The sequence below is a fragment of the Alosa sapidissima genome, chromosome 1, assembly GCF_018492685.1.
Source record: "Alosa sapidissima isolate fAloSap1 chromosome 1, fAloSap1.pri, whole genome shotgun sequence".
NCBI classification, from domain to species: Eukaryota; Metazoa; Chordata; class Actinopteri; order Clupeiformes; family Clupeidae; genus Alosa; species Alosa sapidissima.
Genome location: NC_055957.1, coordinates 49,551,154 through 49,579,082, shown reverse-complemented (window position 1 = coordinate 49,579,082; position 27,929 = coordinate 49,551,154). Strand labels below are relative to the sequence as shown.

General features: G+C 47.7%; 1 protein-coding gene across 1 annotated transcript in view; it reads right to left on the bottom strand.

The window, feature by feature from the left end:
- LOC121716458 (cadherin-2-like) overlaps positions 1-27,929 on the bottom strand; it is a 61,586-nt gene that overhangs the window by 2,848 nt on the left and 30,809 nt on the right. The window contains exons 3-15 of the mRNA XM_042102487.1: positions 21,868-22,088; positions 17,251-17,424; positions 16,750-16,905; positions 15,416-15,560; positions 14,816-14,988; positions 13,068-13,205; positions 12,091-12,276; positions 11,390-11,643; positions 10,819-10,961; positions 9,403-9,636; positions 7,991-8,224; positions 7,275-7,414; positions 3,415-3,579 (exon numbers count right to left, since the gene is read on the bottom strand). Of these exons, the coding sequence (XP_041958421.1) occupies positions 3,415-3,579; positions 7,275-7,414; positions 7,991-8,224; positions 9,403-9,636; positions 10,819-10,961; positions 11,390-11,643; positions 12,091-12,276; positions 13,068-13,205; positions 14,816-14,988; positions 15,416-15,560; positions 16,750-16,905; positions 17,251-17,424; positions 21,868-22,088 (2,363 nt within the window). The remainder of the gene's footprint in view (positions 1-3,414; positions 3,580-7,274; positions 7,415-7,990; positions 8,225-9,402; positions 9,637-10,818; positions 10,962-11,389; positions 11,644-12,090; positions 12,277-13,067; positions 13,206-14,815; positions 14,989-15,415; positions 15,561-16,749; positions 16,906-17,250; positions 17,425-21,867; positions 22,089-27,929) is intronic.

Below are 27,929 nucleotides of genomic sequence, written 5' to 3'. Positions count from 1 at the left end.
AGAGAGAAAGAGACAGATAGAGAGAGAGAAGAGAGAGAGAGAGAGAGAGAGAGAGAGAAAGAGAGAGACAGATAGAGAGAGTGGGAGAGAGAGAAAGAAAGAGAGAGAGAGAGAAAGAGAGAGAGAGAGAGAGAAATAAACACCTAAGTCTGCAACACTAACTATAGCGCCTCAGACAGTTCACCATACTTTGCCACCATTTCACCAAGGGACAAATTACAGTTACAACATTTCAGAGATTTATCTTTTAACAAACAACAAAAAACACAGCACTGAAAAGCTGATCTTTGAAAGAGCTACATGATTTATGAGCACTTCAGTCTGCGTTTATGCGATATCTCTCTCTCATTCTCTCCCCCACCCTCTGTTACTGCAAAATGAAAGAGGCAGGCGGGAAAAAACACTGTGCCTCCGCACCTCACAATTATTTTCCACTTGTTTGCTCTCGTTAAGTGTTTGCTCAGGGCTGTGGCGCTGATAATTTGCCCTGAAATATGACAGATGGATCGTTCATTACAATTATAGCCGTCGCTGCTCCAGTGGTTAGCACCTCTACGCCACAGTTAGCACCCCACTGGCAGTGTGTATGTGTGTGTGTGTGTCTGTATATGTGTGTGTTGAATGGGGGTTGAGGGGATCGGGGCCTATCACAGAACTAGTCCGAGGATTCCATTGAGTCATCAATGGGGTACAACACAACGGTCGGCCATCTTCAGCAGACACAACACAGCGACAGGTCTGTGGTTAATGGACTCGTAGGGACAAGAGCTCACTGTACTCTGTTCAGGGCTCTATTATATTTCTCTCCGCACACATCCCACCCCTGAATACTAATCACTAAGGGCCAAGATACACATGCTATGCAGAGATAGCGGAGGGTAAAGAACATTGCGAGAGATCAATTTCCCCAGTCTAGTAGAGGTTATTTTCTGCTGGAACACAAGTGAGTTAGGCTCTGGCTAAAGTATTGGGGGAATAAACAATAACCAGCCATGCCTGAAATGGCTGCATACTTGGCTAATGGCAAAGTCAAGGATACATTCTAGCTAAAGGATATAGCAAACAGCATGCCACCAGACAGAACAATACAGGCAGGCAGAGATGTGCAGCAGGATTCTGCGTTTGATTTCAAATGGCCACTCCAAACAGCCCAATCACTCCAGATGGGTAATGCCGCGCCCTTCCCTTTGAGCTTCCGACTGCTTCACGCTCCACCTGAATCCGACTGGGAGAGGTTGCCTCAGGTGAAGGAGGACCGAACCTGCCCAGGGCTGTGGGTGGGAGGCTAGTCTCCATGACCTCACCATTGTTTTTTTCTTTCTTTTCCGTACCACCGAGTGGCAGGATTCTGGACTAATTAACCACCAACGTGCCCCGGTCTGCCGAGACGCCACTCCAGACTCCCAGGTGCTCCTTTCATGTGGGCCGGGGGGGGGGGAGTGGCGGGGGGGGAGGGGGGGGGAGTGGCGGGGCCGCTGATGGGCGACTGGGTGCGCAGCGTGGCGCCTCCACCCAACCCGCTGATTGCAAGCCTGCCCGCGTGCTGGGGGAGTAATGAAATAGCTCTGACCAGCGGAGACTTGCAGCAAAGCGGAGGCAGTGGAAGTTAGCAGCATGCCAAAAAAAGAAAGAGGAAATAAGGACGACTTGAAGTCTCTTCGTCTGTGTTTTTACAGATCGCAAAGATCACAAAGACTTAGATGGGGTTTGGATTTTCTCTCTCTGCTGTCTCCCTCTCTGTTCCTAAAAATATGGAAATAAATAAATAAAGCTCTGAGAAGGTTTGAATGTGTCTTTTCAGGTATTCCAACAGCAGGAGATACAGCGAGAAACTACTAGCTAACACTGAACAGAGCTGACAAGTGCAGCTAACAGCACGAGGAACTTTTCTGAGAGAGTGTTGAGCCACAGAGATGTAGCGAGTGAAAACTGAACAAGCAGACCCTAATCCAAAATACATGGGACGGAGCCAATGACTTTAAAGAGTGCGGCAGTGAGTCTGGAGCCCATTGGAGCAGGTTAAAAATACATGGGCACACTTTTTCAACTCACGGCTCTCACCCCTCATGAATGAAGTCAACTGTAGCATGGGAGATACCAGCCTCACAGGAAACATTACGGCCATGTCCTCTGTCCACCCTCGACACGTGGAACACTTTTTCTCCACAATTATACACCAATTAAAATTAAACACACACACACACACACACACACACACACACACACACACACACACATATAAATTTTATTCAACAAATGCGATAAATGTGACAAAATGCCACCGCTGTGCAGATGGGGAGAATACTCCAGAACAAGGGAGGCTTTTTCTTCCTTTTTTTTGTCAGGGCCATGATCAAAGACTACAAAAGGAAAATGCCAGGCCCCTGACAGATGAAAGCTAAGCCCTCTATGATGAGTCACAGATGAGCCTGTTCTTGCCAGAACCTTTGGGAAGAATGCGTTTTAGGATGACAGAACATTTAGAAAACGAGTTTAACTGTTTTTTTGGATTAATCTCATTTGAATTGATTTTCATGTGGCTCTTGCAATCCCTATGAAAGAATGAGTCCGGAAACCAAACTCCGAACACTATCGTATTACCATAGGCTCTTCTGTCTGCCAAGCACATTTTGCCCATATATATACTGTATATACACACACATACACACACACGCACATGCAAGCTCTGACGCGAAGCCAGAAGTCATTTAGCAGCAATGTGAAGCTCTGCAGCTGGCCAAAACTCATCCTAGCGCAGAAGGTCAGTCAAGCTGTCTGGGTGAGAAGTGACAGGACATGGATCAAGACTCCTCCACCACAGTCCAATATGGCTACCGCCCAAAACATCCTCCCACACAATATTTCTGCTACAGCACTCCCGCCCAGCTCATGGCCCTGGATCACATGAGGTGAGACTGAGACAGAGCTCTTTACGGAGCCCGCCGGCATCCAGGAACGCTGGCCAATATTCGTGGTATTTAAGAGGGTGGTGAAGGTTCTTTCTTGTTTTGAAAAAAAAAAAAAACAGAGTTGTGCCAGACCAAATTTCAGCTCAGTTGGAGCCTAGTCCCCAGATTTTTTTTCACACACACACACACACACACACACACACACACACAAAATGAATGATCACACAGAGTGGTTGAGGAGATAACGTTAAAAAGAGCATTGTGCTTTCTATGTTGGTGTGATGGGAAGAATGAGATCATCAATGCTGTTTCCACAAAGATGATGAATGCTAAAAAATGCTCAAATGCTCACTCACAATGCAAAATGTCACAAGCTCCAATAAACTAACTCCCACAAAATCCAACGGAGAGCCCCTAGACCACAATGATCGTAGTGAAATGCAGGAGAAGCAAATGGCAGGCTAAAAAGACACGTGCGCATGTGGTCGATCTCTGATTGGCTTACCTCGTTGATGAAGTCACCGATGTCGCCGGGATGCGGGGCAGCCGACCTGACGGGGTACTGGGGCTCGGGGTGGATGGGCCGCTCGTCCATGCGGCGGATCCCCACCGGCTTGATGGCGTCCGGCTCCATGGTGTCCGGCTGCTGGAGCTGGCTCAGGTCGTAATCCTGCAGGGGGAGAGCCGGAGCAGATGGGCAAGTCAGCGGGACACAGCCAAAATACACCAACCAACCCACACACACACACACCAGCATGTATGCACACACACGCACACACACGCGTACACACACAAACACACACACGTACACACACACACACACACACAAACACACGTACACACGCACGCACGTGCACACGCGCGCACACACACACACACAAACACAGACACAGGGAGACAAACACACCGACAGACATGCCAGTATCCTCCTAAACATACTAATAAGCAAAGATTGATACAAATATGAGCTTTCACGCTCATTTGTACACATGCACACACACAGGCATACTATAAAGCATGTCATAGATATAGAAAACAAACACATGAATAATCACAGAGATTCTCTGGTTGTAAATGTATGGTGTACTCTAGTGTCTGACTCCGTGGGTAGTGAGCAGATGGGTGACACACCTTCTCATTGCACACACACACAGAGGCAAGGAGCTGCATGACTATCACTTCCACGTCCCTCGATGAAACTACAGACGGCGAATCCAAATACTGCATAACAATGAGACTCCTTCCACTAACTCCTCCATCAATAATACAGCACAGTAACACTAGACTATGCATCATGACAGCTGCAGTCAAGGCAGCTAAGGAGAATCTGATAGACACTTGTGGGAGTGACATTCTCTGATACATGTCGCTCTGTCTGACGCGTAAGCGTCAGGATCAAGGGCAGGCGCGGGCAGACCAGGCACACGGCGCAGGCGGGGGCCGAGCGGACCGGCGGTGCCAAAGGTGAAGCGCGCTCTTCTAATCGGGCCCCAGACACGGAATGGTGGATACACATAAGCCCGGGCCTAATCCTATTAACATTGCCAAGGCAACCTGGCAGCTTGGGTGCTTTGTGTTACGTCACAGGGCGAGCGGGGCCGTGGAGGGGACTAAGGGGCCAGAGCTGCTGGACCAACGTGGAGGTAGAGGAGGATGTGGAGGACCACAACAGCAACAGCGTGAAGAAGAGAGAGGCAGAGACAGAGAGAAAGAGAGAGAGGGAGGGAGAGAGAGAGAGAAAGAGGGAGGGAGAGGGAGAGAGAGAGAGGGAGGGAGAAAGAGATAGAGAGAGAGAGAGAGAGAGAGAGCGAGCGAGCATGGAGGTTGGGGGGAGGGTGGCAGAGGAATGAGGACAGTAGGCGCCACGACAGGATCTGTGGGCTTTAATAGGACTGTGTGATGGATTGGCTCTCGTTATGAGATTTCCACTAATCCATCCATCTGAAACGTGCGGCGCGCTCACTCGCCCGCTCGAAAATCCTCGCCAGGCTGTGTGAGAGCCGAGAGCCTCACACGAGCACTCCAAACACACGTACACCCGTGGACGGCCTAAGTGTGAAACACACAGATGCCGAGCCCCATAAGTGATCGGCTGAGGCCAAGTGGTTAAAGCCCGGAATTAGCTCCCGGATGTAAGCACTTCAATGTTTGCACACTCACAAACTGAGAAAATGCAAACCAGAATGTTCATTGTGTGCACAACACACACACACACACACACACACACACACACACACACACACACACACACACACACACACACACACACACACAAACACTCGTCGAGATAAGAACTCAGACAAACAGTGTTCTCCAAGCCCACAAACACAGTAATCTATGAAAACACAGGCACATGAGGGCACAAAGACACATTTACATGTAGCCTGAGCTGAGAACACAAAGACAGCCTCACGACAGGAGCAATTTTCTGGGTCACAGCTGCCTGCCTGTGGACTAAGCATGACCCTCATCCAACTAGGTGCCACCAGTGTTCTCTCTCCCTCTCTCTATCTATCTCACCAGCTCAGAGCAACCCTCGTCCGACTCGCACTCCACCCTCTCAAGACAGGGGTCACCCTCCAACCGACTACATGACCCCTGGGGGAGGTCAGCTCCTGCCTGCAGCAACCATTTTCCACACACTGGAACTAACTCTCTCTCTTGTGTTTTTTTCCCTGTGGAATCTCTCTCTCTATTCCCTGTGGAATCTCCCTCTCTATTCCCTGTGGAATCTCCCTTTCTCTCTCTCCCTCTCTCTCTCGCTCTCTCTCTCTCTCTATTCTCTGTGGAATCTCTCTCTTTCTCTTGCTCTGGCTCTCTCTTCTGGAATCCATGCTGGGTACATTCCAGTCATGCCCCGGAGCACCTCCAATACTCCCCCCCCCCACCCCCCTTGGTCTCCCCCTGCCCACCCCCCGTGGTCAGGAGATCAAGAACAAGGGCTAGGCTGCAGAGCAGCAGCACTGCAGTGCATGGCCTTATGACTAACAACAGCTGCCCTTGCTTAGCCGATAGGAACGCTTCCCGGCAGTGGCCTTGCACCTGTGGAACTTCACAGTGGAAGAGGAAAAAAAAAGAAGCCCTCCTCGAGAGAAGCCGAGAAATTCAAACAAGCTGCTGGGGCCGGGCTTGGGTACTCCTGCCTGCCTGCCTCGTTCAGTGGCTGCCGTAAAGACAACGAACCACCCCCGTGCTGACAGGCTGCCAACGGCACTGTGACTTAGGGACAAGGTAAAAGGAACACCTTTATCAAAGCTCCTGTAATTACCTTGTAATTAGGCAGCGATAAAGCAAAAAGAAGAAAAAGAAAAAAGAAAAAAAGTTCATATCGTAACCCCGATGAAACGAGACTGAGACACCGTCAGCCTTCTGATGAGACACAATCAGCTGTCCTGTCTCACAAAGCAAGAGACCCTGTGTGCACAGTGGTGGACTCGCAGGTCTTGAATTAAGTCCATGGTGTTTTTGAGCAGACACTTTGGCACTTCATTTTCCTCACAGTGGGAGGTAGGTAAGGGAGTGGGAGAGAGAGAGAGAGAGAGAGAGAGAGAGGGTGAGAGAGAGGGTGAAAGAGAGAGAGAGGGTGAGAGAGGGTGAGAGAGAGAGAGAGAGAGGAAAGAGCGAGAGAGGGTGAGAGAGAGAGAGAGGAAAGAGAGAGAGAGAGGAAAGAGAGAGGAGACAGCGAGGTGAGCACCACAGAGACGTGACGGCTGGTCACACTCATTTTTCACCGTTTCACGCTATCTCTTCCGAGCACGGCCACTCCGCCGCGCCTCCAGCGGGCGTGAAATGGAGGCTTGCCTCGCCCTATAAATCCTCCACTCCTCCAACTTCCTCTCATCTCTGACGGGAGGATTTTGTCCGAAAAAACTCGGTCTGCTTCTCCTCCCACCCCCACTCCTCCTCGTACTCATACTCTTTCTGCCTCTCCATCTCTCTCTCTCTCTCTCTTCCTCTCTTTTGTCTCTTAGGAGAGTGTTTAAATCACTGATGTGTGTGGACGCTAACAATTATCTACCCCAGCGATGGCGGGTGAATTGGCTTCAAGGTCGTCCCATTAGTGCAGAATAAGCGCCATTAACGTCTGTCTCTCCACTGAGGCTGACTCTCTCAATTATATTACCTGCACAATTAGAGGCCTTGAAGGCAATTTAGGACTGTGCGTGGGACTGATCCCTTTCACCTGAGCCCAAGCACGGCAACAAATGCAGCCGCTGCCGGCAAGGATACTATCCATTAGCATTGTAATGCGCTAAGCTGCCCAATTTGCAGCTGCTGGACGCTCCTCTGTCTGTAAATGGGCATGAGTGTGAGTGTGTGTGTGTGTGTGTGTGTGTGTGTGTGTGTGTGTGTGTTCTCCTGTACCTGGTCCTCCTCTCCACCGCCCTCCTCGTCGTACTTGAGGATGTTGTCTCTCACGTCGTCTTCGGGGTCAATGAGGAGCTGCTTGGCCTGCCGCTCCTTATCTCGGCGCTTCATCCAAACCACAAACAGCAGCACCAGAACTACAGAGATAAATGGAGAGAGAGAGAGAGAGAGAGAGAGAGAGAGAGAGAGAGAGAGAGAGAGAGAGAGAGAGAGAGAGAGAGAGAGAGAGAGAGAGAGAGAGAGAGAGAGAGAGAAAGGGCAGCAATTAAGTGTGATTATTTCTGTGCAACAACACAACTGCAGAAATGACTTTAAGGACCTCACTCAAGTACCCTGAGAAAAACATGTTTCTCTTGTTCTCTACAGTCCCTTCTGTTCATCCCCTGCTTCTGAAGGGAGCAGATTAATGAAGAGAGCTTCTGATTGATTTTCAAAAGGAAGCTAAACAAACTGAGGAGCATAAACAGTTGACTGTTTATCTGTTGACAGAGAGAACAAACAGAAGCAGGAGGAGTGCATAGGGTGTAAACAAAAACAACAACAACAAATAAGGGTTGTGGTGGTGGTGAGTGAAATATTAACCGGCTTTAGCTTGGTTATATTTCCATACACTGCAGGGCACTGGGTGGCTGATCTGGCCTATGTGGGGGTAATCCCCGGGCTAATCTGTGCTGTCTGGCTGGGCCGGGCAGTGTGGTGGGCGGACGACTCACACAGCAGGATGATGATGCACAGCAGGATGGAGATGATGGCGCCGGTGCCCAGGCCCGCCGCAATGATGCGCTCCTGGTCCGAGCAGAAGCCGTTGTGGTCACACTGGCACACCTTGATGCGCAGGTAGGAGGTGTTGGACATGGGCAGGTTGCCGGCGTCGGTGATGATGATGGGCACGTCGTAGATGCCACTCTCCAGGAAGCTGAGGCGCAGGCTAACCTGAGCGGCATCACCTGGTTGGGGGGGGGGGGGTAAAAGAAACAGAAGAATGGAGCTGTGAAAAAACAGTTCCCGGATACAAGAGAATAACATCAACATGTCCTCTTCTGCATACTGTCACTTCATGTGGCCCTTAAGTGTGCTGTGATAATGGCACAAGATGAATCTGAGTCTTGTGGAGAATACCCACGAGCCTCTGCTGTCTCTTTAAACTCTACCCCAGTGTGACCTCACCACACAACCTGCCTGCCACTTCACAATCATTACAGCTAACTGACAACATTCTCTCCATAAACTTGTACCTGGGGAAAAAAAACATCATCAATGCAGTTAATCCAAAATACACTGGGGATTTAGATTGGGGGGCTTAGAAATCCCCTGAATACCTCTCGATAAGGCAGCTTAGGGATAAAACAGCCTTTCCTATAATCCTTATGCCATTTATCCTATTAAATATTTATTCAATGCATTTGTGGCTCCGTACATTTAATCACTGACACATAACCAATGACACATTACTCCATTGGCTTGTGTTTTTAACAAGCGTAATCAATTAAAAGCTGTTGCCTGGCACACCAGCCTTAATTTTCCTTCCTTCCTGACTGAGTTGGAAGATAAACAGAACTCTGTGTCTGGAAAGTCCCACGGTTGAGACGTGCGGCGATGACACTACCACAGCCTGGCAAAGGGCTGCCAATTCCTCCTTAAGAGCAGTGCCCTTCTCTTTACCTCGCACTAAAATGCAAATGTGTTGAAAAGTGGGTGTGTGAGAGCCCTCCATTTTTCGTTGCTCCCTACAGGATAATCTACGTGTTCTACTCGTACAGCAGACGCAGCATCCAGAGCGCTCTGCCCTGCAGTCACCGCGTGAAGACTCGCAAACTGACATCAGCGTCACAGAAGTGGAGACGAGCGCGCTTCCAAAGTGGCGTCGATCCCTGCGGGTGAACACTGGGCTAAATGTGCTATTCCCTTAAAAGCCCCTGGTCATTCCTCACGGGGCATGTCCCTGTTCAACAAAGACGCCGTGTGGTGCAGTGCAAGTGTAAGTGTAGGTATGTGCCTGTGTGTGTGTGTGTGTGTGTGTGTGTGCGTGTGTACATTTGTTTGTGTGCATGTGTGTGTGTGTGTCTGTCTCTGTGTGTGTTTGTGTGCGTGTGTGTGTGCCTTTCTTTCTGTGTGTGTGTCTTACCGTTGATACGCGTAATGGTCCAGTTCTTGCGGACGTCGGTGGGCCTGTGGGCCAGTTCGAAGGTGAAGGGCCCGGCATTGGAGGCGATGTCGCCATCGATGGCCGTGATGTTGATGAAGTTGGGCTCGGGCTTCTCACACACCTCGGCCTCTGAGGGGAACACCACGGGCGCGTTGTCGTTTATGTCCCGTAGGAAGATCTGCAGGGTGCCTGTTCCGCTGGCAGGAGGGTAACCTACCAAAACACACACACACACACACACACACACAAACACTTTGTGTAAATACAAATGAACACAAATTGCGAACATGTTAACAGAGTAGTAATTACAGGCTTGATTGATGAGATGAATGTGTCATTTTGGACTGTGGACTTGTGGACTTGTGTATTTCACATATGGGAGAGAGCATTTTCACAAAACAGCACTGAATCATCTGGCTGTGTCCACTTTCCTCTTCGCCTCTCCTCATCACTGCACGTCCAACAAACACAGACAGTGATGTACAGTATCTGCCCCATGTGTGTATATTTACATGAAAAGACTGCTGTGATTTTTCATCCCCCCGCTGTGCAAGGCAGGCTGCTCTGGGCTGGGGCTGTGTGCGTGTGGTGGTGGTGGAGGAGGAGGGGGCAGACAGGAGGAGAATGCTTAATCAGGGCTGCACACGGCCCCGGCACACTGCTGCCCAGTCACAGCGCTCTGTATTCACAGGCCTTTAAGAGGCTTTCTTCATTCAGGCCACGCTCGGAAGGGGCCACTCGGCCAATCCGGCCCCATTAATGCTGAGAAACCTCTTTATCGGGAAGTTTTTCTAAGCCTCGCCGGCCTAGGCTGGACTGGCCTGGGCAGGGCCGCGCTCCGTGGAGCTCGGCAAAGACGGAGGAAGGGGGAAAAAACGAGACAGTCCTCCTCACGCTGTGGGCCAAATCCTGGCAGTGCGAGGGAGGAAGGGGAACGCTTCCCTTCCCTGCGCTGCGCTACGTCGTCTGCTGGAGTGCCTGCTAACACCTCTCTCCTTTGCCTTCGAGAGGTGACTGTTTAATGTCTGCTGGCACTATTTTTATGCTGCCTGATGGAACTGGAGTGGCAGACTGTCAGCCCTGTGCCAGCATTCAAAGTGACATTCAATCAGTTTTGGAAGATTAACAAAGATTATTCCACCCCCACCCCCCCACCCCCCCCGCCCTTCCTAACATGTTTTCCCACTCTAGAGTGTTAACACATCACATCCTGGTCACCCCAGTCTTAACAAGGCATCTCACGACCACAGTGTGTCTGGTACTGGCGGTGTAATGATATTGCTACAACAGTAAGCAGGTTTCCAGTGCTCTTGTAAGAGGTGTAAATCCAATCTGAGAGTAACCCGAGACACGGAACATTCTTTTTCGCACTCCAGAAAAGATTGAGTTACATACCATTATCAGTGGCCAGGAACGTGGCGTTGTACATATTATTGCTCACATAAGGCGATTCCCTGTCTAGTATGGCAATTGTGGAGATGTGGCCGTTATTGGGGTCGATGCGGAGCCAGTTGGCCGGGTCGGAGAGCTTGGAGTATCTGCAGAGAGAGAGAGAGAGAGAGATGGGGAGAAAGAGGAGGGAGGGGTGCGACAGAAGTCCAGATTAGAAACCTTTGATTTATCACCACAATCTCCCCTGAGGCCCAGCAGCTCACTAAATCTTTAATAGTACACCCAGCTCAGCAGGTTAGAGGCAAGCTGATCGGCAGCCAGAAGCACGCTGCTTCAGAACTCTCGTCAGGAGGGGGGGGGGGGGGGGGTATGGGGTTGGAGAAAGTTTTTAGAACACAAAGCGGTTTTGTTGTGTGGGCTAGAGAAAAAAAAGCTAAACTTTCCACATGATGTGCAGTTGGGCTGGCATGGAGAGTCTGTGTGTGTGTGTGTGTGTGTGTGTGTGTGTGTGTGTGTGTGTGTGTGTGTGTGTGCGTGCGTGTATGTGTGTATGTGTGTGTGTTTCTCTCTCTACCTGATGGTCTGCTGCATGAAGCGGTCAGGGTCCAGGGCAGTGAAGACGGTGAGCATGGACTCTGCGGCCAGGCCCTCCTCCATCCTCATGGTGCGGGGGTTGGGCTCGAAGTAGGGCGCCTCGTTCACGTCCAGCACCTTGATGGAGACGGTGGCGGTGGACTGGCGCGAGCGATGGATGTTCTGGTCCAGGGGCTCTTCGTTCCCTGCCACCACGGTCAGCACAAATGTCCGGGTCATCTCGTAGTCAATGGGCTGCAGGGAGGGGAGAGAGAGAGAGAGAGAGAGAGAGAGAGAGAGAGAGAGAGAGAGAGAGAGAGAGAGAGAGAGAGAGAGAGATGGAGGAGGAGGGGTAAGGTGACAGGTATGGAGTGAGACAAATGACAAGACACAACATTAGTCTGCTGGAAAGCTTTGGACCATTGCACCTATCTTTTTGCTACAGCCTCTTTTCTGAAGGTACTTTGGGCTGTTTCAAAAAGCCACGTTTTGAAACCTCCATTTTCCTGACATACAAACTGTACGTGAGCGGTGTAGTTGTCTACCAGTACCTTACACATCTGACACCCTACAAAACATCATGCTCTAAAAGCAGCACACTGGTTACTGGACGTCTCACAAACAGGCTCCAGATGAAGCTGAAATGAGAACATCTGGACACAGGGCACCTCTGCCCAGAGAGTGGACGGGTCCGAGCCTCACCTTGACGACTGTTACCAGGCCCTCATTAGTGGTGGGATCAGTCGGTACGGAGAACCTGCCGGTGGGGTCGCCCCCGGTGATTTTGTACACGACGTTCCAGGCGGGGGTGTTGGGCTGGTCTTTGTCCGTCACCGTGAGGTTGGCCACGATGACATTGACCCGGTTCTCTGGCACTTCTCCGTAGAACTGCATGAATAAAACATGACACTCAAATTACTGTGGTGGTAGCAAAAAAACAGCATGCTTTGAGAAACACTGGTGCAAATACAAAGAAAATTGGAAAACAGCAACTGAAACTAGTCTGTCTCCTAAATGAAAATAAGTACTTTATATAAAAAAATGGATTTAACGGCAAAAAAAATAACAAAGTCTGAGACTAATGCTTTGACAAGAGCTAGTCATTTCATTTTGTCTCTATATCACAGAGCATTGGCAGTATAATGAGAATACCTCCTTCAGAACACAATTCCACTCCCATTAAATATCTGTAGTTCTGGCTCAGTGCTTTCATATGACAGGTGACTGTATTCACAGGGGGACTAGCTCGCATAAGAGACAGACTGGCACTATTCTTACAAACAATAAGGACTGGTTTGTGTGTGTGTGTGTGTGTGTGTGTGTGTGTGTGTGTGTGGATGTCAGTGAGTGAGAGTCAGAGAATCACTACCTATCTTTGAGAGAATGTGCTTGCTATCAAACTCCGCCAGTGTCTCAGCTATATGAGCTCTAAGCCCTCCATACTGTGTAGTGAACAAAGCATTCTCTGCAGTAGGCACCGAGGTCATTGCATGACGCGTGGTTATCAGGGTAATTGCAGAAATCACTGCTTGATCCCTCAGGCAGTGTAAATGTGTCCGATGTATTGCATGTCGTGCGGACAGCTCTGGTCATTAGCGGTGAGGAGTAATGCCTCCTTAGCGATGCAAAACCATGGAGAAATCATCAGCGCTGCGCTGTGTTGTGCTGCGACCACTTACCGTCTCGGAGGTGAACTCGGGCGGATTGTCGTTGATGTCCCTGACCCTGATGACAGCGGTGGCGGTGTTGGACAGGCCATACAGGGCCGTTCCCTCCATGTCTGTGGCCTGAATGATCAGCGTGTACTGTGGCACTTTCTAATGGGGGGGCACACACAAAGAAAAACTGCTTAATTAACCAATCAGTGAAATAACATGTGACATGTTACATAAATGCAGGGATGGGGAAGGCTGTGACTGATGAATCACGCACAGAAGAGAATCCTCATGGATCTAAAAAAAAAAAACAACAAAAAATACCACAACAAATCGATACCCCCAGCACACATCCAGACATATGCCAATGAAACATATATGGCTGAAATGTAAATCTAATCTAATTCACGACACATTAGGTGAGCATCACTGACCAAATGATAGGCACTGCACACCCAATGATATTACACGGCAAAGAAAAAATGCCATTCTCATCCAAAACAGAAGCTAAAAAATAAAACTGCCAGTGGGCAAGAAATATGAAACAAATGATAGGGAACTACATCAGAACCTCTACCCTCTGCATTCATTAACGCCCAGTGCAGAGCGAGTACCAGCTAGGGTTGTGCTGACCGGCCCGTCATCCGATTCCCAATCACCGACCAGGAGTCATTGCACTAATTAGGGCAATCATTCCTCATTAATTTCCTGTGAGGGAGCGGAGCGAGGGGAAGTGGAGGGAGGGAGTAGGAGCGCGGTGGCGGCGGGCCCCTCCCCAGCTCCAGTCTCATCAGAGGCCTCCTCGTGACGGGAGGAACCCGGCCGGCCGCTCGCAAATGGCTCCCGCCGCCCTGATGGCCGCCAAGGCAGCGCACCGTTTCCCTCGTAATAAGGGCCAGGGCGGCGAATGACTCTCCTGGTAGTGTCGGTGGCCGTTCGGCGCATTACCAAGGCCGTGGAGCGGAATTGATTGAGCGTGGGTGTGGGGGTACCAAATTGCCTTTACCAGCAGACTTAAACCAAACCTCCTACACTCGTGCAAAGCACTCGCTTATATATTTATTTACATTTTTATTTCACTGAGCAAGGCAATCCAATTAAAGCGGGCCGTTACCATTTATAGATCAGACAGCCACGTAAGCATCTCTGTACACATACACACACACACACACACACACACACACACACGCTGGCAGGCATGCTGGCACGCATGCTGGCACGCGCACACTCACATGCACAAACACACACACAGCAAACAAAAACAAACAAGCAAAAAAAAAAACATTTAGCTGCTTGCTGAGGCATGCTTTCTCCATCTCGGGGTAAATAAGTATGAGGTAGGGAGTCCATTTCTGAGCTCATTTGGCCAATGTTAATCAACAGTGTGCAGAAAGGCTCATTACTCCAGCAATGCACTGAATATTAGTACAACAAAGAAAAGCCCACATCTTCATCACGCCATAATCCTAAGGCCATTTCAGAGTGTGGCTAAATAAAACTGTTGACCTATGCAAATACACCACCACAGTCACACTGGCTTAACTTAAACTATTTTGATCAATTGTTTGAGTAACCGCTAATAAGCAAATATTATGCAGCGCCAAAGACTATTGAAATATGTTAAAACAAAATACCATAGAAGTAGAAGAGAACACACTCTCTCTACACACACACACACACACACAGGTGCTCAAACACATACACACAAGTACAGAATAGGCGCTTACACGTCAGCTCACAAACACATCCACACGCCCCCATTCAGCTCTCACCTCTCTGTCCAGGCCTGCGGCCATGGTGATGATGTTCCCGGTCTTGTTGTTGATGGTGAACATGCTGGGGTTGGGGTTCTCGGGATTCTGGGACAGGATCTTGTACCTCAGCATGCCGTTTTGGGTTTTGGGGTCATCTTTGTCGATGGCGGTCACGGTCATCACAGATGTCCCTGAGACAGACAAAGAACCCACGGTTGATTCATGGATGAGCTTCCAACAGAATATCTGTCGTCACCATGTATGACTAATCACCACAGGCCACAGACATGTGTTATTTATTCAGCCGGTCAGTTTCCAGTTCACTGTTTACGTGAGTGTTCCACTCTGGGGACTTGAGTTTATCGACACTGACTGACCGGTTTCCCTTTCTCTGTCTTGCGGGCCATTGGTGAAACAAAAATCACATCACAGCAAGCCCATTGCAATTCGGTGGTCATCTTTACCACATTCTTTGCATAAACTCTGGTGTGTGTGTATATATATGTGTATGTGTATGTGTATGTGTGTGTGTGTGTGTGTGTGTGTGTGTATGTATGTGTATGTATCTGTATGCATGTTTATTGTTGTATGTTTGTGTGTGTGTGTGTGTTTGCCTACCTGGCTTTGAGCCCTCAGCCACACTTCCATTCCAGATCTGGTGGACAAACTCGGGCCGGTTGTCGTTCATGTCGATGACATTGATCACAATGTCGATGGGGTTCTCCACCTGGTTGCCATTGAGGTCCACGGCGTGGGCTCTCAGCTGTGTGGAGAAAGTCCGAACACACTGAAGTAGCCCGAGGCATGCGTAGGCACAAGCCAATGCTAAACAGACAGCCACAGCCACAGCATACAGCACACTGCACCATCTGAATTCTAACCCACTCACAAATGGACTGCTTGCTTTCTTATCAAGCACTGATCCTGGAACAGAGCAGCAACCACAAACTAACCTCTATCTCTCTCAGAATTTATTTTCCCTTGCCCTGTGTGTGTGTGCGTGTGCGTGCGTGCGTGTGTGCGTGCGTATGTGTGTGTGTGTGTGTGTGTGTGTGTGTGTGTGTGTGTGTGTGTGTGTGTGTGTGAGGGGGGGTCAGATGTGAGGGACACACACGTTTTGTGTGATTCTCATGTTATTGTTGGACTCCAGTCCCTGTCTCTTCCTCTCCCTCCCACGGCTCTCTGCTATTTTCTCAGGGAGAGGAAACAGGGAGAGCGAACAGGATGAGTGGATGTTCAGGGTGAGAGTGAGAAGAGAGAGAAAAATAAACTCCAGTCTTTATCACTTTTCTTCAAAAAGCAGGGGCCCTGACAAATGCTCCACCCATTAAAGAACCATTACATCCTGCAGGTTAGTCGAGGCTGCTGCGCGAAGGTACAATCTCCTGCCCCCACCACACACACACACACACACACACACACCTCCTCACTAGTGGCCCCATTGTTACCTTCTGAAAGAGAAGCATGAAAGAGAGGGATGCCTGACTTCAAGAGTAGCACACCTTTCTTTCCCTTCCAAGGCAGATGAGGTGGGGGGTGGGTGTATGAGAGTGGCTTTTGTGCTGACAATAAGGGTTGCCCCTCACCATACCCAAGGACTCCAACCCGGATGCCTCGAATTGATTCATCTGAACCCAGAAGGCTACACTGAACTTGTGTGTGTCTTCTACATTCCCTATTCCATTTTGCTTTCCTCCAAACTTCTCAGTTAATCAAACATACAAGAAAAAGGCCTTGAAAGCTACATTACTGAGCCTTTTGGCAAAAGAAAGAAGAAAAATAAGAAATAATACCTCAGCTACCTCTGGCAAAATTCTGAGGAATTTCTTAGCTATAGGTTCTCACAGACATATTCTAGCCCTTTCATCTTTTACATCCTTGATATTGTTCATTCCTTCTGCTGGAATGCTTTTAGTGTGATTTGCGCGTGGTTGTGTGAGTGCTCTGCTTACGTGGAAGTTGCTGATGTGTTCTCGGTCCAGGGGCCTGTTGACGGACAGCTCTCCAGAGACGGGGTCGATGAAGAAGATGCCGGTGGGGGGCTGGTCCGCTCCTGGGCCAGTCACGCTGTAGCGGAGGGAGCGGTTTTTATCGTGGTCGGACCTGATCTGCTCCCAGACAAGAGACAAAGTGTCAGGAATCATTTCAATCATGTTCAAGGGTGCAGGGCCCACCGAATGTGGGTCACCATAAAGAAGTTGTGCGTGTGAAAAGCTATCTTCTGTCTTATCTTTTATCTCTCTCTCTAGTGGTTTCAAGGGCCCGTTGGCAGGCTTTCATGAATGCATGTGTGTGTGTGTGTGTGTAAGTTTGGACTATATATGACTGAATATCAGATCTCTCTGGCTACATGTGTAAATGTGTGTGTGTGTGTGTGTGTGTGTGTGTGTGTGTGTGTGTGTGTGTGTGTGTGTGCGTGTGCGCTCAATCTCTGCCGCTCTCCACTGTCGTACCGTGACAAGCGTCTGAGGGAAGGGGCCTCTGGAGTTCTCGGGCACGTTGATGGGGGGGATGACCCAGTCCCTCTTCATGCGTCTCAGCTGGCTGCCGTCGTCAGTGTGCCGCGATGGGAACACAATTTCTGGCAGCCTGGGAGCCATGGCTGCCACCGCCTCCATGCTAGGCACCTGAAACGTCAAGGTCAGAGGTCAAACTTGAGAAGACAGGGACAAGCTGGGCACTGCACTACTACGCACTGCATGCTGACCACACTGCACATTACACACTCAATGCCATCAAGAGAATCAACCAATCTAATGACATGACATGACAGGACAGTTTATCATGACATTTTAACTGATGAGGAAGTGGTTCTCTTGGATTAAACTGACCTAAATGAGACTTTTTTTTTTAATTATGTACATATTTTACATGTGTTACTAACAATTTCATAGTGGCATGGATTATTTGTGCAAACACAGGGTCAATTGCTTCGAAAATATTCCAAGTCACAGACAACAAGGTTGGTGGTGGGTATTCCAAAAATACTTTTTTGGATCGATAAAATCGCATGGAGGCAATCCAGATATTTGGTCCGAGTCCAGTAGTTGCCTTTGAATTTGATCATCTTTGAAAATCAAACACAGACACATGCAGCTCGTACACACAAATGAATGGCTTCCCAGAGGCACCCTGCAGTCTCCTCTGACTATAATGAATGCAATTTTAAACAAAAGAGGACGCTACCTGCAAGCCAAACATTAAATACCCAGATGGTTCAAATTACCTATGCCTCTCCACAGCAACGAGTTTGAAGTGGAGCCATAAAAGTTAAAGTAACCTTGAACAACTGAAAAAAACAAAACAAAGGAGCGAAAAAGAATATGCAATACTACAGTCACTCAATGGCAGCTACTTTCTGATTGGAGCAGTTCTTTCTTCAGTTGCACATGACGTTCACAATTAATTATCACCACTGATTGCTGACTCCTTTAAAAAAAAGTAATTCTGTGTCAAAATTTAAACGAAGAAAGTTCGGGGGAGCAAACAGGAAATTAATTAAAATTTTGCCGCTACACACCGACATTCCCCCCTCAGTGTCACATAACCCCTCAATCATATCTCAGGAATTGTTGGGACTGTGTCTACTAATCATGTTTGAAATCCAATTATCTATTTTCCACACATCCCAAGTGCACAGAGGCAGGTCCGTCGTGTTGGGTGGTGGGACATGACTCAGAAATATCTATTACCCAATTAAAATGGGGGAGCTCAAGTGTGGTAATTATTTGTAACCTGCGTCTGGAATGATGAATGGGGGCGGGGGGCATGGGGGGGGGGGGGGGGGGGGGGTCTTCTTGGCACTGCTCTGTATGCAGACCTGGAGGTCTCGATCAGAGGTTCATCCTCACCTTTTGACTAAAAACTCTCTCTCTCGCCCTCTCTCTCTCTTGCACACTATGTCTGTACGTTTTGTGTACTTCTCTTTTACACCTCACCACAAGCTGACCTCATGTTCACCTTATCATATATCTTATGTGCTACATTTATTGAGCAGACATGCTGCAAAATGTATTTCTTTAGAATAAACTAATACAGGGCAGATAGTGTGACATAATTGATGCCAATGAGCAATTATTTAGCTATATGTCTCTAGAGAACAGTGTACAACATAATGAGTTATGCACAGACAGGTGCTAACCTTGTGTGTTCAATACAATACAACCTACTGAAGAACGGAGACTAAACCGATATATTGTTGTCTGAATAAGAACTCTGATCATTAGCCTGCTCGTCCTGACGTACCATGGTTGTCTAGGCCGTGGCCATATTGGAGGTCACCCAGACAAGAAATCGCTACTCGACATTGATTTAACTGTTCCCCCAGGGATGTTGTGCTCACACTGCGCTAATAAAGAATGTAATCACTGATGTGATTAGTGAGCGTCCCATGATTTATGACAAACTTTGTGTTAAGGCATCGCTTATTAATGTTGTCCCCACGTTCAAAAAGTCGATGGGAGATTTCATTAATTACTCAATAAAGCCATCAACTACATCTGCCTTTGGTCACAAAGATGGAGCTTTAGATCTGCATTTTAAGAGGACATCTGGGGCTATAGCTATATGTCATCAGGGCCTCGCCCCTTCCCCCCTTTTGTCCCCTTCCACACTTAGTCTAGTCCATTCAATCACATGAGCAACAACCTCGCAAGCACCTGAATGTCTTTATTCTGACTGCTGTTCCATACACTAGATCAGTCTCTATGCTGAGCTGTGACTGCTTCGAATATATGTTGTTTCCTTACCTCATTGGAGAAATTCTTATTCTAGACTTATACCTTTTCTTAAAATAGTTAAATATATAGATATATAGACTTTACTTTACTTTATTTCTGCATTGTTGCACTGTTGGACTTACTCATTTGCACTATCACCATGACCACTATCACCATTGCACTATCACCATGACACTCATTCACACAGAGCACCTTACCTTACCTTACTATGCACAGAGAATCACAGGCTCAGTCCCTGCCTCAGTCATTGCAAGCGCCTCTGATTGATTAATCACCACTATGTGGATACTGTTTTTAGAATTGATTTAGATTAAGTGTTAGTTAGTATAATTTGTATTTTAGTATATTCTTTATCTTCTACTGTCCTTATTGCTTAGTTGTGTTTTTATATTATATACTTTAATTACTCTTTCTGTTAAAGAATGTGTTTGTGTTGTCTGTATGCTGCTGAGACCTTGAATATCCCCTGGGGATCAATAAAGTATCTATCTATCTATCTATCTATCTATCTATCTATCTTTAACGTTGGACGGACGTGGTTATCATAATGAAACTAGAGCAAAGAGAATGAAACTAATCGGGCGTTATTTTTACCCCTCCGTGGCAGCTATGATTACATGAGTGGGTGGTGGCATGTGCCTCTTCAAACAAATGAGAAGCATGACTAATGATATCATTAAAATCACCTACCTGCAGGAGACACTATGCTAAATGAGCTGCGAGGTGTAACAGTGCTGTTTACTGCCGACCCCATAAATTACTCCAACCCAAGTTGTGTATTTGAAATAGTCTGATCGCCTACCTGTGACATGAAATGCAGCTATCTGCTTTCAAAGATTTACTATTACAGAAGCTCTCACGGAGCTAAAGATTTACTATTACAGAAGCTCTCACGGAGCTAAAGGCAGCTAAGACAAGAGCAATCATTTCCACACATGGGAGAGTGTGGGACTATATGAATTCTCAAAATCTCTCTGTAAATCACTGTAGACCTCTAGCTATGAACAGCTGTATGTTCCCTCTTGAGAATGCTCCTCGGAATGTTCACGTGTCCAGCGACATATGATAGCACTAAAATAATTTCCATGTTTTACAATCCTAATAGCATCCTACCAATAACGTTTCATGTATTGGTTTTTCATACTGATCTGCACTATACAATTAATATGATGCTGAAACAGAAGGAAGTACATTCAAAAAACAGAATCCCTAGTTATAAGGAACTAATTGTTAGTCGTAACTTTCACACTATTTTCTAAAGGATAACAATGTCATGGCAAATAAGGGCCAATGGAAATGGAGATCAATGACTTCAATTTTGACTGAGTAGGAGAGGGACTGTTAGGAAGTCCATCACAACAACAGTCAATCTGGCTCTGATACACTTCTATCACACTAACTGCTGTCTTTTGGCAATACTTTTTGGCAAAGTAGTGCTGTCGTGTTGTGAAATCTTTTTTTTCTTTACATTTTTGCAGTGTTTTCCAACTTGAGAATATATTCATGTTTGTACTTCTGTTAAGTGTGAGTTGAGTAAATTTGTTACCTTGCGAAAGACTAAAATATTCCAATAAGCAGACCTGTGAAAGGGAGGGTTGAGGACGTGTGGGGTGGCTGGGGGAGACATCTATCCCCACTGTGGCCTAGTCAGAGTCTCTGTGCAGCCAGGGCAATTTACACCATTCACAACACTGAGGATGTTGCACTTCCCCTTCACAGAACAAAAAAAAAGCCAGATGCCCTACTCCGAATGTGCAAATGTATTTACAATCAAGCGTGAGGTCTTCACGAGTGCTTTTTGCAGCACGACACCAGACTGGTAGAGAGGCTGGCTAGCACTGCGCAGCCAATCACTATGGTGACGGATGAGAGGCAAACGAGCACAGCCAAACGCTCCATCCTGACTTTCTGATCCCTGGAAACAGATGCTAGATGTCCCTTAAATCACTGCGAAGGGGCATTTCATTTGGAAATGAGTGCACAGTAACGGTCGTGAACACAGGGAGGCTGATTGGAATTGTGGTTTTACGAGGAGCCATTTTGCATCTGCTCGCACGAGCCACTGGCCGTGTTTGAGTATATGTTTGTGGCGGGCATAAATTGGCACATTAAGTTTTAATTGGGGAGCATTCATCCAGTCAGACGGAACACCTGTTACAACTTAGGCGAGCAAATGATCTGTGAATGCACTGGACTCGAAAGGTGTGTGGAACTGTGCAAGTGTGTTATCTGTGTGTTATCTGTGTGTTGACGCACTGGTGCCCCTGCACGTGGGTTTTAATGAAACTCCTCAAGGCTGATCAGGAAGAAGTCTTGCCCTCGGCAACTAACCTGTGCACTTTGACCCTCGGTGGGGGTCAGCCTGACTTCCGTCTGCCACTGCTCGCCGGTGGCCTCGTCCCGTGCCTTGATCACCAGGGGCGAGGACCTGACGGAGGCGAGGCGGATGCTGCGGAGGGCGTGCACCGCCCCATCCGTCTCCACTCGAAAGGTGTCCGGCTCGCTGCTCTCCAGCCGCATACGCCCACTTCTGCTGCAGTCAAGGAACTTCACTGGAGAACAAGGAGACAGAGCAGAAGAGCATTTTTATTCCACTGTGCTTCAGAGGGGTGTGTGTCTTTTTGTTTGTGTGTGTGTATGTGTGTGTGTATGCATGTGTAAGGCAGTGGTATCGGTGGCAGTGGGGTTGGTGGTGGAATGCTAAGGTGCTGGGGGACAAAGAGAGGCCTCTTCACAACCTTCTAAGATTGTGCACTAGACTTGGCACCGAATCAACTATTCCTAGTCTCATGCATAATGGATTTTGGGCTGCGCCCCAAAGGTATTGCTTTAAACAGGTATGGCTTGAAAGGCACAAAAAAAAAAAAATAAGACGGTGAATCCGAGAGAATGTACTGCCCTGAAGGATACTGACTGCATCACAATGAAGCGACCACCAACGCTAAAGCATATCTGACATTACACACAAAAGTGACAAATTAGAAAATGTTTAGAAAACATAAATTCAGTCTGGAGATGCAAAAGCCTTGCTTTGGCAGAGTCAGCGCAGGATTTCGCCTCCAGGCATTTGTAGCCGTGAAAACAAATGTGATATCCCTTTAGACCTTGTCTGTGTTCTTAGAGTGACACACACACACACACACACACACGTGCGCACGCACACACGCACATACACACACACACACACATGCAGGTAGTCCTCTGAGACAACCTGGTGTCCGACATCAACTCCATTTTCATTTGAGAGGCTATGGAGCTGAACCTCCTGAAAGGCCTCATATACTTGCCTGTCAATCTGCCGTGCACACACAAATGCACACACACACACACACACACACTCACTCACACACACACACACACACACACACACACACACACACACACACACACACACACACACACACACACACACACACACACACACACACACACACACACACACTGTGAGCTGTCTCTTGCCTGCTTTCCCCATGTTTGCAGTGGTTTGGTGCACAGAGCTGTATGTGCTGTGACTGTCTCAACTCTTATCATGTCAAAGCAACCGAAGCCTAGAAGCCCTGCATCTGTTCACAATAACTCTTTGTGCACTGAGCCATCACGTTTTACACAAGTCAGTCTAGAGCTAGACATTGTGGGAATGTCAGATACCACGAGGTGAATATTCATTCCAAATTGTTTAAAATTAAATTGTCAAAAGTCAAATATGACATAAATTAGTTTTAATTAGATTAAATTAGTTTTTAATGAATATGAAAGTAATTCTACCCATGACAATGTACTTCAGAACTGGTGTAATACCAGAGTAATAGTCATTTAGCTAACGCTGCTAATGCAAGAATTTCCTGATTTCCTGAGGTGCCTGATAACCAATCAAAAAAAGGTAAGACTCTCACATCTGAGCATTTTCAAACTAGAATACTAATCTTGTTCTGTAAAAATGAAAATGGAAATACTAAAAGTAAAATGGCCATGGATAACCGGGGAAAGATATTTTTTTTAAAAATACAACACTACTTGGTCTCACCCCTTGTACCTATATTGGCACCCTGAGAAAATCAGGGCATTTTTCAAAAAAAAAAAAAAAAAAAAAAAAAAAAAAACATTTTCTACACTCACACAGACAGTCAGACAAAGAAGGGAGAGCCAAAGAGATCATCTGTGAACACACACCTGCTTCACACGCAAGTTCTGAGAACAAAAGAAACGACACTCAACCAACAAGCGTTCTCTAACCAATGAATGGAAATGCAGTTTCTAGTTTCCTCGATAAAGACCACAAAGTATGAGACAGCAGTGATTGAGGTGAATTCCCATCACAATTGCTGTTTTGCATTTTGAGGAAAGGTAATGACTTGACAAAAGTACCGCCACATCTCTCTGAGACAGTTCCTCTGAGAGCAGCCCCACCTATCAGCATGTAGATGAAATGCTGTGGACATCATCAGGAGAGCAAGAACAGCTCACAAAAGATGTGGACGAGGCAGGCTGCAGACATATCCTTTGTACCCATGTGAGACCCTCTGCACACACGTCTCGACTGAAAGAAAGCTCGGGACTAGTGACCCATCATCACCGCATGGCCTTTCTCCAGCACAGCTGTGTGAACAGCCTGAAGACTGTGGCATTACCAGCATCAGAGCAGGAAGTCATGTTCATAAGTGGGAGCACTAATGACCCCGCAACACACACACACACACACACACACCCACCCACCATTTTATTTATTTATTTATTGGTAGAGTAGATTCATTTTATGGGAGAGATGGGATCTCTCTGCCCTTTTAATCCCAATTCACCTTGATCACTCGGAGAGCTCGGACCAGGCAAAACATGGCAATGACATTCACTAAAGGGCTCGGACCAGGCAAAACATGGCAATGACATTCATACAGTATGTACCCCCCCCCCCCCCCCCATCCCTGTATCTTGCTCACAAACTGAGGGAGTACACAAATCACCACATAGGGCCATAAACAATGTACAGTACAAGCCAGTGAAGCCCAGATATAAGGCCAGGTACGCATATTCAGAACAAGTGGCACTGTTAGAATGCTTTCCATTCCCTTGCATTATTTCCAAACACTGATATAAGAATACTGAATATTCTGTAAGCATGACATCAATGGTAAGGTGGTGATGCTCTCACGGAATATTAGACAACACACGGGCAGAATTGACACATAAAAATGGCAATCTAGCCTCCTAAATTAGACCCCTAAGAGTGTTTTCATATCTGTGGGGCTGGTTTGATGAAATGACATCGACTGTGAGCCTATTAGAGTCCACTTTGAGTATGTGAACGCATGCTTTGTGTGTGAACTGTGTGTACTTTCTCACTTGTGCCTTAGGGGTTGAGGCGATGAGATGGTATTTCTTTGTGTGGTATCTGAGGCTTGAAATGCCGGCATCTTCTGTAGAATACCCATTATTGGGGCTGTTCTTGTGGATGTGCTCCATGTCTGTGTGTTTGTCTGCAGACAATTGAGTCATCCAGAGCTTTTGTGGCTTAATGACTTATTTAGTGTGTGTGTGTGTGTGTGTGTGTGTGTGCGTGTGTGTGTGTGTGTGTGTGTGTGTGTGTGTGTGTGTGTGTGTGAGTGTGTGTGTGTGTGTGAGTGTGTTTGCATGTGTGTTTGTTTGTTTGTTTGCATGTGTGCATGCCTAGGCTGGCAAAGATCCGTGATGTCACATCAACATTGTATTACATGTCTATCAGCATTACAGTGTATGACAAAACAAACTGATGGTGGAGCAGATTATGCTTTGTAGCTCTACCAGGCGAGGAGGAGAATGTGTGTGTGTGCGTGTGTGTGCGTGTGTGTGTGTGCGTGTGTGTGTGTGTGCACATGTGTGTGTATCTAGCACCACATTCACATTTCCACAAGCATGCAGATTACTATTCACTTCAGGGTGTCTGGTGAATCTCCCCCTGAACGCTTTTTGGCCACTGGTTAGTCCCATACAGATGACAGATGACTGGCCCAAGAGCCTGGGCCATATCCGGGTGAGCACTGGCCCAGCCTCGGCCTCTATCTGGGAGTGCTTCGAAGGTGGGTTTAACGCACAGCCTAGACTTAACAGCGCCTGGAGGCCCCACAGCACTGAGGCACCACAGCAAAATGTGAATAAATTCCCAGCAGGCAGTGCAAATTCCAATAATAATGAATGGGGATGTTCAGCATGTGTCTATTCATTTATCACATGCCTCTGCTAGCAGCTAACTGCGCCAGCCGCATACCAATTGCGGTGGCTAAGCCTGCCCTGCACGCCAGAGTTAATTATTTATCTGGTCGTTATTCCGGTACGCAAACGGAACTCTCATTGTCTCTGGCCAGGGGTGGGGGGGGGGGGATCCCTCGCCGCCCCGTCAGACGAATCGTCATGTCCGCAGAGATAAAGAGCTATTCGGCAAGCTCAGAAATGCCGATGCAGCAAGGGGGTTACTGGTTAGAGAGGAGGGGGGAGGTGGCAAAAAAAGCCCCCCGTCAGCAGATCGAGGGGCCTATCTAATGCCCCACACCAACCCCAAATTACCTCCAGCTCAACGAGCCTATTCACAGCCCCCGGACCCTCCCCGACACTCACTCCTCTCCACATCCCTGCACAAAAAGACCCAGCTCTGTGCCCCTCTTTTGTCTGTTTCATCACGTGACACAGCCAACTTAGACTACCACAAACACACAGAGAGAGTGAGAGAGAGAGAAATGTAGAAAAGAAGTGAATAAAATGGCAGAGAAATGTACTAATTCACACCATCTTGCAAAAAGCATACACAAAATAGTTCTGCTCTGCAAAAATAAAAAAAAACAAAGAAAAGGAAAAAGAAACAAGTAGCCCCCGCTGAACAGAACACTCCTGGCTCAGTCGGCCCCTTTTCCCAAACTCCCCCTGCGGAGAGCAATATGGCGAGGCCCTCTGCGGTACTCATGAGCGTATTAACTCACTTGACTCTTCACGCTACCGCACTCGGCACACCAAAGTGGCAAATCTGAGCTGGTGGAGGCCAAGGGTGGGGCTGTGACGGGGTGGGTGGGGGCGTAGGGGTGTTTTGGGATGGCCATGATGGGTCTGTTGAAGTCACCCAGCCAAGGCCCATCACAAGTCCCTACACCAGGATACTTGGCCCATTAATGCTTGTGGTGGTAGGGGGAGGGGGATCTCTGGCAGACGCCAAATACACCATGCCGGTGCTTTATCCACTGCTCCACCTCATCCACCCTATCCATCCGACCAGAAACCAGGATGCCTCTCTCCATGCTAGATCTTCTGTCAGGCAAACGTCACCCACGCCAGGCCCAACACTAGCTCACCAGCCTCCTCCTCTCCTCCTACCCATGCCCAATGTATTATTCAGGAACCGTAACGACCAAATCTAGTTCACACAACCCCATGCTGGTCTGGTATCTAATGCGAGGCTGCACATCAGTCATAGAGTCACACTGTTGTCCTGCCTGCTGAGAAGCCGCTCCAACACCAGCCACCAGTGGAGCAGAGGAACGATCTCACTCTCGCTTTTTAATGAGACAGCCACAGACACTTACGTGTCTGAGTCCAGATCAGTTAAGCACACGATGCAGCCCTCAATTTGACTTGGGCTAACTCTGTTAATCTGTTCAAAGCACGGCACAAGTTGCTCCACTTATTAGAAAAATAAAAAAATAAATTAAAACTGTCTCTGAGGGGGAGCCTCTATTCCAACTGCCTGTTTCATTAAAAGGTTGGTAAACATGGAAACTTATAATATTATGTTATTTCCCTATGCTCCAGCCGTTGATTTTAATAAGAATGTTATGACACATACAATTAAATTACAGCCTAGGAGCCAAAGGGAACTTTGTGTTTAAAAATAAAACAAAATAGCATAGTTTAACAGTAGTATTGAAAAAACTTTAAGGAAACAAAAAAACATGTGACTTTCATGTTTCTCCTTTGCACACAACAAACCCCCACCTTGGACACAAAGCTCCATTACACATGCAGCATGTTTCTCTCCCATCACTGTCTTCTCTGGCTCTTTCCATCTTCGGCAGACTGACCTGAGGGGCCCTGGCTATGCTAAACTGACACCCCATGAGAATTGCATCTTGCCTCTGCCCATAAATGAGATGTTCCACAATTCCTCAGTCTACTGTTTGTGCATTTAGCAGTGCGCTCACACACACACACACACACACACACACACCACACACACACACACACACACATGAACACACGGATGCCCATTTGCTTTCCCCCAAGGGCCACCGATGCACTCTGACAGACATTGTAGTCTGACGACAATAACAAGGTAAGCAGATCGACTGGCTGCTGGGATCAGAATCACCCCCATTTCCATCTGACTGGCCTTGCCGCGGCTGCATTAAAGCAGAGAGTGCTCTCCCCTGCTGGCTAGC